This window comes from Callionymus lyra, chromosome 6, assembly GCF_982586985.1.
Source record: "Callionymus lyra chromosome 6, fCalLyr1.hap1.1, whole genome shotgun sequence".
In the NCBI taxonomy this organism is placed as follows: domain Eukaryota; kingdom Metazoa; phylum Chordata; class Actinopteri; order Syngnathiformes; family Callionymidae; genus Callionymus; species Callionymus lyra.
In genome coordinates this window covers 25,625,210-25,639,840 of record NC_141823.1, presented here as the reverse complement: position 1 = coordinate 25,639,840, position 14,631 = coordinate 25,625,210, and the positions used below count along the sequence as shown (strand labels likewise).

At 40.0% G+C, this 14,631-nt stretch overlaps 2 protein-coding genes across 3 annotated transcripts in view; one reads left to right on the top strand and one right to left on the bottom strand.

Moving 5' to 3' along the window:
* Nucleotides 1–7,360, bottom strand: part of kcna4 (potassium voltage-gated channel, shaker-related subfamily, member 4) — a 149,912-nt gene extending 142,552 nt beyond the window's left edge. For both annotated transcript variants that reach the window (XM_087794449.1, XM_087794450.1), the window contains exon 1: nucleotides 4,147–7,360. In XM_087794449.1, the coding sequence (XP_087650575.1) occupies nucleotides 5,286–7,334 (2,049 nt within the window). In that variant the 5' untranslated portion in view covers nucleotides 7,335–7,360 and the 3' untranslated portion in view covers nucleotides 4,147–5,285. The remainder of the gene's footprint in view (nucleotides 1–4,146) is intronic.
* A 5,816-nt stretch (nucleotides 7,361–13,176) lies between these two features.
* Nucleotides 13,177–13,784, top strand: LOC148077731 (gonadotropin subunit beta-1-like). The gene is made up of 2 exons (XM_087793247.1): nucleotides 13,177–13,341; nucleotides 13,587–13,784. Exons 1-2 carry the CDS (start codon nucleotides 13,177–13,179, stop codon nucleotides 13,782–13,784), a joined length of 363 nt encoding a protein of 120 aa, XP_087649373.1.
* Nucleotides 13,785–14,631: the final 847 nt, after the last annotated feature.

Sequence of the window (14,631 nt, the reverse complement as noted above, 5' to 3'; positions counted from 1 at the left end):
GACATTTGGATTCAAACACATATTGGTTTTGATTCTCATCGCTGATGCATAGGTTTCGGTCGGGACACAGATGCCACTCACACAGAGCTCCAGGAAGTAACATTGTAGCTTTTTCAGATGCCAGGCAGAATATATCCAAATATGACAAGGTTTTGCTAAATGTTGTTTACTAAATTATATAAAAATAATACTTTATAATACTACTTTTTACTTTCATCAAGTACAGAAAATATCTGAGCATACTGCATTAAAGAGAGACTCGAATATGTACATGAAATGAAGACTGGGATCTATTTAAATCATGAAAATAAATAAATAAATGAAAATATATCTCTGGCTGCTCGGAGCCCGGGACCAATCCCAAGCCTCATTGCCCCTTAACTGGAAAGAGAAAAACGGTTTCTTAAAATCCTAATTGTGCAGCAGGAGCTCATTCTTTACTTCAAGGTGATGATCCACAAACACTGCTCAGTCTGAAGCCGTGTTAAAATATATTGTGCGATTGCCGACGGTAGCAGGCTTACAATGTCATCAGAACCTCCTCGTCTGCACAGCGAAGCCACACGAACCTTAGGCTGTCAGTCAGACAGCTGCATGTCAACAACACATGCGGGTTTTTCTGCTTTTAACCAGAAGCACAATTTGTTAAAATATCTGCAATCGTGTCCAGATTCATCACAGCGCTCCAATATGAACACTTTGGTCTGTAAGCGAGGTCATGAAATCGCTCTTCATGTGTTTTCTAAATGAACGCATTCTTCATATTCTAGAGAAGAATTCTGGTCTTTTTGTGTCATGAGTTACTTCTCTCAACTAATACAAATACCAGGAACAATTCTGCTATGCAGCTCTAAGTATGTTTCCATTGTGGTGTCGTCGTTCCGAACTTCTCCCTGCCTTGACAACACCACTTGATTCCCTGTTTTTTTTCCAACTGCCAAAGTTTCACTAAACCTCCTAACAGACTGAATTGGGTTTGAGTTGTTTGTGCTGCAATTTGGTTCATATACTAACCCATTCACTTGGACGGCCTCAGCCCGTGGTATCCTCCCAACAAAAATACAGTGGAATTGAGACAAGCGAGACGTCTGTACTTTACTTACCAACATGATGGCTCTTGTAGCATTTAAGCTTTGCCTTTTGCAATCAATAAATAAACCTTTTAATTCCACACATGGTTTCTTTTTCAAAACTTGGATTGTATTAAACATTTATAATTGAGTTTGACACCCCTGGCTTAGACCTTGTATAAACCCTCTCCTGTGGTTACTATGATTTATATTTTATGATTTTAAAAGGTAGTTTGGTTTTTGCCTGAAGTCAACCTAACAGAATCAGAATCAAAATCAGAATCAGAAAACTTGCCAGTGTTTTAAACACAACAATAAAATGACATATAAATAGTGAATAAATAACAAATTAAAATAAAAACAATAAAACAATTAGTTCAAATCAATTTAACATTTAATAAATATTCATTATGCACTTCAATTACTTTCAATTACAAAGGGTTCCCATTTAGTTTTTTGTGTATGATAGCTAATAAAATTGTATTTATGAATGTATGTTAATTTAGTTTCACAATTATACGTGACACAATGTATGCTTTGGTTTCTGCTAAACTTTTTCTTTGCAAACTAAACTATACAATCAAATTACTAAAGTTAGTCAAAGAACTGCAGCTATTGTGAAGTATTTAGTTCTATTTTTGGTGAAATATCTTGCGTTGCCTTGGTGAGATTTTCAGAGGGTCTTATGGGCAAAAGGGCATAAAAGTCAGTGAATCTTGCTGACTTAGTATGTAATACAGATGGATTAAATTTTATCGAAATTGGATGAATTGGAATTTTTCCTCCCATGTTCCCTCTTTCCAGTGACATGATCGAATTCCCTTCTGCCCTAAAACATTTACTGAGGTCAATAGTCTACATCCTAATTTTCAAGATAATTTGTTACGCAGTTTGGTAGTTTGTAAGACATTAAGATGGAAATGTCTTTATTATCGTCATTCCAAATTATGTATAGTTGCAGTTTATTATAAACAATTAAGTCCTTAAATTTTTCTATTACATTCAGTGTCATTTTAGGGGCCCACTAATTTCCAAAGGGTCTTTAAGAGCTCTTTCAAAGGGGAGCCGGACTGGACCGGCTCCAGAAGGAATTGGCATCTGCTCAAGCAATGATCCAAGACTTTACAATCCCTTGAACTGAATAAACATCGGATATAGTTGGGCTGATTTTCCTCGAGTGTTTGAACTCCTGGGAGCTTCTGGGTAAATTCTAAAGCACCTTTAATACCTGTGAATCTGACTGCAGGGGGATGTTGAAGAATAGTTCAAGAGTTCTGATGGGAACATGTCCTTTAAAGGCTGAATCCTTGTTCCAACTAAACTGACACTCGCTCTACAGGTGTCCTCTGAAAGGCGAGAATTTGTCTTTGAAAAGGAAGCATCAGAAATAACTCAACTGGTCACATGGGCCAACCATACGGTCTAAATCTGCAACACCAAACATTGTTTTACACGTGACTGAAGTCAAAACCATTCAGCTCTGTTCTATGACTCAAGACGATGCAGGCTGTTTTCACACTCAGCTCAGCAGCCACAGGACTAAAATATGCCTGACCCACACACTTTACTTGAAAAATGTTGTGGATTGCGCCTCTTTGCCATAAGCCACATTATGTAAGTGTGAAGCATCAAGTGGTGTTGCTTCTGAATGTGTGTTTGGGTTGTGGTGAGAGTGTTGATATATGGAATATAAATAGCTAATCTGAGGATTTCTTAGCACGCAAAAACAAAAGAGCAACCACAGGGGTTGTGTTGAGGAATGCTGAAAAATGCAAGAAGAGAAAAACATCAAGAGTTTAAAAACTATTCTAGCTTGACTCAAATTTGTCATTGATGAACTTATAAATGTTTAGCACTGTATATTTAGATGTGCCTTGCTTTATGCTGACTCTTTTTTAAATATTTGAGCAAAGGTTTTGAGATAATGTTCGTGCACACTACTTGAAAAGTGTGCGATGCACGAGGGCAAAAAAAAAAATCCACACATTCAAGGCATGCTATTGTTTTTTGGCTCGGTAGGGAGAGTTATGATGGCTTTACGAGGAGTAAACCAGCATAAGTAACTAACCATTCAGCTACAGGTTGAAGGGCGCTAAAATCCCAACAGTTCAAATGGGTTTAATAATCTGAGTATCTTTGCAATATTATTACTAATGACACCATTTTCAAAGGTAAGAGGGCTCATTATTAGATAATAAATGGCATTTTCTTTCCCCCAAAAAAATGAATGCCCATAGTATGTAGAGTATACATTGCAGTAGAGTAAAGTAAACTAGTGCAAAGTACAAACTAGAACAAACAAGCTATTGTGTCTCTTAGAAACCTGTCTATTGTCTGCAAACTGCGTCTATTTGTCGGTAAACTTTTTTATAAAAACAAGATGTTCAAGACATTGTGATAACAAGAAAAGGAACAGATTCAAGGTAGTTGGACAAAACACTTTTTGTTGGTGCAGATAGAGCTGTAGTGTGTGAGCGACACTAACTTTCACCTGGTTTGATGGTTTAACAGTTAGATCTGGAACGTTATTGCCACGTCACTGTTCAGTTGAATTATTTAGAGCTTGAGTTTTCATGATATTATGAATACCATAAAAGGGTATTGAATTATACAGATGATATGCTTATTATTGGGAAGAAATCACGAATGAGCTGCTTGGAGGAGGTCTGCGCTCAATGAGTATCTACCTACCTTTTAGTTTATATCTTTTTCAACTCAATCTCACCTCTTCTATAAGTGTGACGGCAAGTTTTCGTCTGATGAGAGCAAACACCTTATGTTTTCTTAACCTTTCCAAATCAAAAAGCCTGTAGCTTCCACAGAGATGCTACTATTCAGGAGTGCTGTTGTGTGTTTGTTACACGACAGTAAACATACATCCAAGACGCTGTGTTTACACCAACAAGTCCAACTGTTTTGTGTTAAAAGCAATTTGAGTCACTTCTGAAGATTTGAACACACACAAAAAACATGGAAAAGTTGCAAACCAAATGGAAAGCCAAATTAACAGAATGAAAATTATTTTTGCTCAGCAAAGATAGTCAATCTGCGGCAGCACAAACAGCCGTCTACATACCTTGGAAGACTTCTGCAATCCGTTGAGCCTCTGAGCTTGGAGATGATTGTAGTCCTCTTGAGAAAAAAAAACTGTTGTGCATCAGGTCCAGTGGACGAGGCGGGAAGAGTTTCTATAATGGAGTCCTTTTTGCTTAAGTTTCCATCCATGTAAAGGGATATTGTCATTTTGAGGTGACCTAAATTGACATTGAAATCGCTAAACAGAGTCGAAGCCTGTCAGTTTATGGGGCTGTGATATAAGTCCTGCCACAATTAACTATGTGGTTCATGTGCTTTAGCTCTCGTGTTGGGAACAAAAATGATACTAGCCCTGGTTCATGATATGATAAGTGCTCTGCATTAGTTGTGGATAATACTTTAGTTTTTCTTAGCATCAATTGCACTAGCAGCTTCTCGCAAAAGGTTGTCACATTGTGGAAGTATTTCTACATATATTGGCCAGATAATATGAAGTATACTCTCTGCTCCGATAATAGACGAACTCGAAAAATAAATCTACTTTAGTGCAAACACATCAATTGCAATGCATAACTACCACTCTTATTGTTGTATTGACAGATGAAACTCATAAAGTGCAAATGCTTATTCTGTCCTTTTTTTGTACCGATTTAAATCAGTGGTCACCATCATCCATGAGCAACTACTTAAATAATCGAATCAAGATTATATATCACAGGAAAATATTCACGAGTTGAAGTTAAAATATTCAACTGAATGCGATTTGTTTAACCTTTTTTTTTTGTTTTTATCAAAATGAGAATACTCACTTTTAATTGTTTTTTTAATCAAATATCCCATTTGCCTTGTTAGTTAATTTGAGAAATATCGTCCCTTTACGACTGTTTAAGTTACATATTTGTATTAACGTTTTTGTCAGAGCTTTGGCGTTCTCTTCTTCAAGCTCAACTGGGTAAACGTATATGCCAGTGACCACTGATTTATTGTAAACTAGTGGTTAATAATTTTCAGATATATTTATTAATAAATAGTTCTAAGGTAGAGCTTGTTGGGGGCATGGAGGGGGGCTTTTAATGTATGGGGACTCGTGCTTGCCATGTTTTTGAGGGGTGACCACCTGTTTGGAATACATTTGGGACATTTTTTTTTTTTTAGAAGACAAAAGAAATCTGCTTGAAATCACACGTCTGTCTGGATAGATTTTGAGATAGTACTGTTTCTCCTGCTAATGTCTGTGCCGTTTCCTTTACTGGGACTTTTATCAAGCCCGCACAGAGATTCCGTTACTCCCTCCTCCATCTCCATGTACTCCCCTTTGTCGCCGAGCGAAGACCCAGAGCCGGAGCCCTTAAATTTCCTTAAAAAGTCCGGGAAATAGGGGCACCCGGGCGGCATGCTCTCCACCACCGGCGCCTGGTCCTCCTGGTTGTCCGTCTCCCGGTGGTAGAAGTAGTTGAAGTTGGACACGATCACGGGCACGGGCAGCGCGATGGTCAACACGCCCGCGATCGCGCACAGCGAGCCCACGATCTTCCCCCCCACCGTGATGGGCTTCATGTCTCCGTAGCCCACCGTCGTCATGGTGACCACGGCCCACCAAAAGGCGTCCGGGATGCTGGTGAACTGGGACGAGGGCTCGTCCGCCTCCGCGAAGTAGACCGCGCTGGAGAAGAGGATGACCCCGATGACCAGGAAGAAGATGAGGAGGGCCAGCTCCCTCATGCTGGCCCTCAGCGTGTGGCCCAGGATCTGGAGGCCCTTGGAGTGTCGCGACAGCTTGAAGATGCGGAACACCCGGACCAGGCGGATGATCCTGAGGATGGCGAAGCTCATGGCCTGCTGGCCGTTCTCCTGGTGCTGGGCCAGGTCCGTGCCCAGGGTGATGAAGTAAGGCAGGATGGACACGATGTCTATGGTGTTCATGATGTTCTTGAAGAACGCGGCTTTGCTCGGGCAGGCGAAGAAGCGCACCACGATCTCGAAGGAGAACCAGATGATGCAGACGGTCTCCACGATGAAGAAGGGGTCGTTGAAGGGCGTGAACCCGTGGTCGGGCTGCGAGGAGTCGTTGCGCCGCGGCTGGAGGTACTCCTTCTCGTCCCGGAACTCCGGCAGCGTCTCCAGGCAGAAGATGACGATGGAGATGACGATCACCAGGACCGAGACCACCGCGATCCCGCGCGCCGGGCTGGAGCTCTCCGGGTACTCGAAGAGGAGCCAGATCTGCCGCTTGAACTCGTCCTCCGGTAACGGTTTCTCCTCCTCCTTCACGAACCCTTCGTCCTCCCGGAACTTCAGGATGGCCTCGTCGCCCAGCTCGTAGAACTTCACCTCCTCGGAGAAGATGTCGAAGGGCACGTTCACGGGTCTTTTCAAGCGCCCGCCGGACTGGTAGTAGTAAAGGATGGCGTCGAAACTCGGCCGGTTCCGATCGAAGAAGTACTCGTTCCTCAGCGGGTCGAAGTACCTGATCCGCTTGTCCGGGTCTCCCAGCAGCGTGTCCGGGAACTGCGTGAGAGTTTTGAGCTGAGTTTCGAACTTGAGCCCGGACACGTTGATGACCACGCGCTCGCAGCAGCCGCACTCGCTGTACGCGTTCCCGTAGCCGGAGCGCGGCCGCCGGTCCGGTATGGACACCGTCTCCTCCTCATCATCCATGGTACACAGAAATATGGACCTCTTGCTTTCCCGGTCCTCCTCGTCTCCTCCCTCCTCCCCCTCCTCCTCCTCTGCCTCCTCCTCCTCCTCCTCCTCCTCCTGGATCATGATGTCCTCCTCGGATCCGAGCAGAGCCAGCTCCGAGTGGCGCAGCTCTCCTCCGAGTGTCGACCTGCTGCTGCGGCTCCAGCGCCCGACCCCGCGCTGCTTCCTCCGCTCTTTGAGGAGCCTGTGCTGCTGCTGCTGCTGCTCCGGCTCCTGCGAGGAGGAGGAGGAGGAGGAAGAGGAGGTAGAGGAGGAGGAGTTGGGGTGCCAGGCGGTGCCGCTGCTGATGGAGGAGGAGGAGGCGGTTCTGGACGGATGCTGGCGGTTGTTAAGGCTGGAGGAGGAGGAGGAGGAGGTGGTGGTGGAGGAGGAGGAGGAGGAGGACCCGCCGACGACTCCCTCCGAGCTCTCCGCCGCCCGAGACTGACGCTCCCGTTCCCGCTCCCTCTCCCGGGCGCGGGCTTGTGCGTAACCGTACGGCAGGTGGCTGTTGCACCCGTCCGCGCCCACCATAGCAAACTCCATCTTTTTTTTTTTTCTTTTTAAAAAAAGAAAGTCTGTCAGCCGGTTCTGCTCAGCAGGGCCAGACGATCAAAGTTGCAGCAGCTCCCGGTCGCAAAAAAAAAAGAGGCATCAGCTGTTGTTGTTGGTGTGAGAATGTCACGCGCCCCAGACAGGTCCATGGTGATGGCCCCCCGGTTCCAGGTTTCCTTTACATGATAAGGAGACAACTGTCGTTTTTTTTTATGACATGACTCCCGCCTCCAGCCTCTTGTTACGCTGCATGGCAAAGTTGCGGCTCACCATAATAAAAAAAAATCACAAAAAGTCAACAAGACGCTCTCCTCAGGTGGTCAGAGTCTCTGGGTCCAGGACTCCAACGCCTCACTGGATCCTCGGCGGTCACTCCTGGTTGCCATTTTATGTGGTGATGATGTTTAGAAAACATTTGCCGGATTTTGGAATATTCCAACTGGAGCTGCCGGAGGAACAGAAAAAAAATCACCAGGTCCGTTATTTCCATTGTTTAATGAATAAAAATATCAGAAGAAAAAACAACAACATGTAACTTAATCACTAAATTATTGCTTTAATAAAAATAAACAGCAACATACACAGGGTTTAATAGTAGAGGCGTTTAAACGTTACACATCACAATTACGCACGATAATAACAATAATAATAACAATGAATACTTACATGTAAAATCGTCCTGGCCACACTAAACCACTCTACAGGAGGCTGGTGAGAAAGGCGAGGTGAGGTTGCAGCAGTCCTCGATCCCCCAAATTTGCCATCTCAATATTTCGGGCTAAAAAAAACAGAGATCCAGCAGAGCAGCTCATCCACCAACATCCCAGCTCTGACGCACTCTGAGGCTGACACTTTTTATGGCTGCGTCTCGACGCCTTGTCTCCATTCAACAGGATTTGTTGTGACTTCAGGTCCCCCCGTTTTCTGCGGCATCTCCTCTGACGATGGTTTAAGGAGAGGAAAAAAAAAAGGTCTATATATTAGGGATGGAGCCGCCGGTTGGCATCTACAGCAGCTCCGCCTGAGAGATGGGGAGGCTGGGTAAAAAGTTTATGATGACATCGGCGATGGCGAGCGGCCCTGTGGTGAGGTGTGAGCATCACACATCTGTCTGTCTGCTGCTGGAGCCCTACCTTTACTCCAGAATCCTCCTATTGTTGCTGATGGAGAGATTTGGAGAGAGAGTTGATCATGTGCCGCAGCGCAGGCAGGCGGTGCTCGGTCCTCCCCCAGTGGACAGAGAGGGTTACTGCGCTGCAGGGTCTGCTTCCCTTTCGTTGATACTGCATCTTCCCCAAAAAATATATTTTAATACAGCTTGAAAAAAAATTAATCAATGAATACGCAATCAAATATATATATATATATATATATATGTATTTAATCAATATATTAATCATCCCTTAAATTACCATTGTATTATTCTCCTTTGATTTTATTGATTTTATTTCATTATTCTATTGTGTAATGCCACCACCAAACCTCACGTGTTTACAAGACTGGCAGTAAAAGTTTCCTATTCTGATTCTGATAATGTGCTACAATGAAATTCAAGGTTATATTTTTTATATATATGTTATCATGAAAAATAATCTGTATTAATGTTTCATAATATTCACAATTACATCCTACACCGGGTCTAGACAGGCATGTATGAGGGGGCAGCCACAAATCTTGAGGGGGCATTGTGCCAGGCCCCCTCTTGCCCCTGCCTAGACCCGGCCCTGATTACATCCAAATTTACCTGTTTGTGGCCGCTTGCTCTCTCAAGTTGAGGATGGATGATTTATGCTGGAAAGTACATTTTAATTTTCCAAAAATGAGTACAACTTTACATTATTGATATTTTCACTCTAAATAGGTTATGGTATAGAATCGTTTTTCATAATTTCCAAGAGAGAGTATATTGTGATAGTAGTTATTTTCTAGAGATTTTTTTTTTATAAAGGAGTGTTTTTTTCAAAGCTCAGTAGGTGGCGCCCTAACTTTAAAAAATCATGTCAAGTTAAAATAGAATATCTGTTCAAAGTGAAATATTATAGAGCAGAAAGCGCCATCTAGTGGGCTCTGAAAAGGGACACTGCTTCATGGAGCTTTATCAGAAACTAAGGAATATTTCATCTTCTTATATAGATGTTGCTTGAATGTCAAACCACTCAGGAATGTTCAGTTTTTTCTGTATTTTTCATGTAAGAAAATGTGAGCTTATTATACACATTATTAGAGCCAAAGTGATGTCCAGTATTACACATAACTTCATTAAGGTACAGAGAAGAAGCCCTAGGAGTCCAAACACTTAAGATCATTTCCTCACCCAGAATTCATACGGTCCGTGCCCTTGACAAAGGTCTCTGAGTGAGGTCAGCCAAACAGTTCATTAAACTCATTTTAACAAGCTCAAGGTAGGGTTGATATACATGGATATTTCAAATGTGTCCATAATCAATAATCCAATAATTAGAATACTCTTGGGCATCAGGTTAAGAACAAAATCCAAGGGACAAACATTGAAACAGTATCTTTCATCCTCTATATTATTATTGTAATTATTATTATTATTTATTTCTCTATTTACTGATCATTTGTTAAGGTAATGAGTCTTTGTTGCAAAGCTGTTTAAATGTTTTGTTGCACTTTATATTATATTATTACGGTTAAACATCTATTAAAAATCACATTACTACATAAATAATTTAACCTCATTCTCAGTATTATTTGTATTGTTATCTTTCCATTAAATCTCACATGCGTTAAAGATTCTGGTCAATAACTGATCATCTAAAATATTGTGCTTGGTAAACCATTTTAGTTAACTTATTATTTGGAACTTTTAAACACTGTAAAAAGGATTTAGATTTATTTATGTAGGATTTAAAAAAAAGCCATATATGTGTAAAAAGAGTAAATAAATTCATTAAAGCATGTGAAAGGAAAAAATCAAATACATTTTCAAACGTATCCAAGTCACCATTGAAGACATTGTGTGGCTACCTATACTTGTATTAAACAGTCCTGATTTAAAAATCAAAATAATATAAGATATTATCGCCACAATTTCATGGAAACAAGTTCAATTTGAGTTTGAAGCAGTCGTGATTTCGAGGTCTCTGTGTGGAGTTTGAATGTTCTGTGGCTTTGGTTTGATGTAGAAATAAAGAAAAAAAATTCATAAAGACACCATTGTTGCAAAAAGATGTCAGTGCCATGTCCGGATTCATTGATTCTATTTAATTCCACATTGACTGAAAGTATATTAAACCTTGATTAGTACATTCATGACCTCACATATTTCAACATATTTCTCATCAATTCTCACTGCAGAGTCACACGTTGTATCCAGCATCTGTGAGCAGAAATGAAGATGCTCTCTAAGCTCTCTGTAACAATCTTATAAATCAACTTGTTCATTTAAGCCAGGCATCTATTGACACACTCACAGAGAGGGAAGGAAGCCAAGCGTAAAAAGGGTGATACTAAAAAAGTCCTTGCAGCCTGGTTAGGCAGGTTCAGCAGGAAGCGGAGGAACTGGAAACAGGAACCGGGGTCCCTGGTGACTACATGGGCAGACAGAGAAGCTGGAGGTTGAACAACTGAGGACTGAATAGATGAATGTTGTAACGCCACAGCAGGCTTCGACTGTGATGCTGGATTCACTGTCAAATTAGAAAGAGAAATGGAAAGACATGTGTTTTCCTTCAACGAAACCTCATTGACATGATGTTGATCATTTGATATATTTGCTCATCAAAAAACACATTTCAACTCTTGTTGGTTATGTTTTTGTGTTGAATCTACACGGTTAATTCTATAAATCATCAATATTCTTCAAACTTCTTAGTTGTATGCCATTTATTTTTCGTTTAAGGATATAAAAAAGGAATTACAATAAAAATGTGTTCTTGAAAAAGAAGGAAACACATCAGAACAATAGAGCAATTAACTATATAGTTAATATATTATAGATGCATCTTTATGTTTAATTTAAATTTAACATTTTGTGGTACATATGAAGTATTTGCTTCATTGCAACATGGAATTATTCATATATAACAACAAATATTTAACATAAATATACGTATATATATAATATTATGTATACATATACATATATTATTAGTTAGAATCCATTTCCAGTGCATTAACTATTATAACAGGAATGACCATCATCTATTGTATATAGTTGATAATATATAACAACAAATATTTAACATAAATATATATATATAATATTATGTATAATTATACATATATTATTAGTTAGAATCCATTTCCATTGCATTAACTATTATAACAGGAATGACCATCATCTATTGAATATAGTTGACGGTGCAGTATATATATATATATATGTATATATATATATATATATATTTATATATATATATATATATATATATATATATATATATATATATATATATATATATGTATATATATAGGTTAGGTAGAACTGCATTGATCCCTCAGGAGATATACTGTATATATACTGAATAAAGTTAACATTGCAGTTCGCATTGCAAGTTCGCATTGCTTTGAATCTTACACTATTTTCTGCAATGATTAGCTTTGTTTATCTCTTGAAGTCAATTTCCACGAATCCAACCAATATTTTCAACTGAAACCTGTAATAATATCTCAGATGTATCTTAACAGTACGCTCTCTTAGCATTACACAAGAAATACAACCTTTAAATATCTCTGGAAAATGTGTTTTCCATAGTGTGTGGGTGCACCTGGGGTTTCTATACATCTGATTGGCTGAAGCCTTCATCTCTTGGTGTAATCTAGACTTCACTTCTTATCCCTCCTCCTCGTGTGTAGGAGGAGAAGCCTTGAGCCAGCAACCTCACCTGAACTGCTGAGGGGAAAAAGAAGGAGGATTCGCTTTAAGGTCTAAACAGGTGGATTAAAGCAGATATCAGTCAAGGCCACCGAGATAGATGGCATTTAGGAGGCGCACTATTTAAGATCCAGGAGAAACGTCAACGCCTTAGGATGAGGCTGATCCTTAGAGGCAAGTGAACAGAAAACACGTCCTGTCCCACTAGTTCCGGAGGTAAGCTTTCTTTCTTGACTTCAGTCGTAAAATAAAAAAATTCTAATTTGGTCATATTAAAGATTAAGTCATTTTCGTTATAGTTGACTTTTGTACATTACTCAATTCAATTTGTATTTAAAGTATCATATCATAAAGTTATCTCAAGACACTTCACAGTTTTAGTAAAAATAGATGCCAACAGCTCGACGATGAGTGATTGGCAGTTTGACAGTTGCGAGGAAAACCTCCCTTTAAGAAGGCAGAAAGTTTAAAAAAATAACAAAATAAAATGGAAAATGTGATAAAAATGCTGTTCATTGGTGAGTTCATGACAATATAATACATGAGCTACCTGTGAAAACATACAAGTTAATAATAAAAAGCTAGGAAGGAATAATAAATACTTATATTTCCTATTCTGATTATTTAAAGAGCTTCATTAGAAATCAATTACTATTCATGAAAAAAGGATTTGGTGTCTGAAACTATTGAAGTTAAAATAAAACCAAAAATATTTTAGATCATTTCAATTATAGCTACAATTCCTTAATGGGAACTTGGATCTCAACCTTTTATCAGCAAAACAAAAGAGAAATGAACAACAGTAAATTACATTGTTATTCCTTAATGTGAAGTCTAAACATATGCTTCAATCAAATTATAAAAGTAACACAATTTCAAAGGTATTTCAAATCAATAAATGAGTAATAATTATAATTAAAAATGACAATAATAATAATGACTATTGGTTATTTTTAATTAGAAACAGGCAACGGTCCCAACCCGGACAAAAGGATGCAGTTGGTCGCCATGACAACAACCATACTGGCACTGGTGCAGGCGGGCCAGATGTGCCAGATGTGTCAACAGATGAACACGAACGTGACCATGGCCGCGAAGAGCTGCGGCAGAGACGTGTTGGTTTTCACCACGGTGTGCGCGGGACAATGTTTCCTCAAGGTGACGTACAATGTGATTCGGTCATACTGTAATAATCAATTTGAACACTGGTTCGTTTAAACCGTTACTTTGGTTTTGTTATAAAATGTTTATCTACAAATTAAATGAGCATTACATTCGTGACACTACTACAAACATAACCCACAAGAAACCCTTTTGTTTGAACAAGAAAAAGTAAACATGAAAGTGTGAACTCTCCTGGCTTTCAAATGATTTGCATCTTCTAAAAATAAATCATCTTGCAGGATCCATCATACATCAGCCATTCTCCGAGGGAGCAGGAGGTCTGCAACGGCGACTGGATCTACGAGCGGCGAAACATCGACGGCTGTGAAGTGGATGTTCCTGTGGCCCAGAACTGCCGGTGTCGAGACTGCGATGGAGAAAACACAGACTGCCGAGACATGTCGAGCCCTCACGCGGCTGTCTGCCCTAGTGTGTGACACGTTTTTGTATTCTTAAAATGAGAGAAAATCAAGTAAAAACAATTCATCTGGCATGATTTTTTTTTTGTGAAATCCACTTTTACCCACAACCTTAAAAAAAAGGTTCTTTAAATGTATGTTTAAATGTCTTTAATAGCTGAAGGAGGTTTATTAATCCCTTCACCCCTCTATTCGAAGATGCTTGGAAAGTATCAAATCGTGTGTTTAATCCGGCGACTCTTACAGGAATCTTTGTTTGACATCTGGAGGTCAGTGTGAGAGTCGATCAATAGTCTGACTCTTCAGGTGAGTCGAGCGTGGCTCAGGCCTGAGGTTGTGATGCTGTCTGGACTCTCACGAAAATCACAGCGTCGACATCTTTTTTTTCTTTTTTTTTTGCCAATACAAGCACCCTGAGGTACAGTGAGGAAGTCAAAAAGATGGATGGAGATGAATCTCTGGCAGCCGATTGTCTCCTGGTAACTCAGGCTATTACAAAGTATTTGGAGGGTACAGTGCAGCCGAGGCTGTCAGTGAGTTGGCGGCTGCTGAGATTGACTTCAGGTTGAGAAGGCAAATACAGTTCCAAAGTTGTCTCGAAGGAAAACAAATGTACATTAACTGTGAATCAGCAGAACCGTTGAAGCAATCATTTGTAAAGGAAAAGTCTTTGTTACGCAACATTATTTGAACATTTGGTGTTAAAACTTTGAAGATGTGGGCACAATACAAAGTAGCAGGAGCATGCTAGGTGATGTTGAGAGGTACAATTACTACTTGTGTTTTATGTGTTTATATTATATATACATATATATATATATTTATTTAAAACAGAAATAGTCTTAAAAATAATTAAATTCATGAA

Bases quoted from the DNA above. Each gene is read 5' to 3' on its own strand.
- LOC148077731 (XM_087793247.1), top strand. From the start codon at position 13,177: ATGCAGTTGGTCGCCATGACAACAACCATACTGGCACTGGTGCAGGCG. The intron at 13,342-13,586 runs GTGACGTACAAT...ATCATCTTGCAG, and splicing joins CGGGACAATGTTTCCTCAAG to GATCCATCATACATCAGCCA.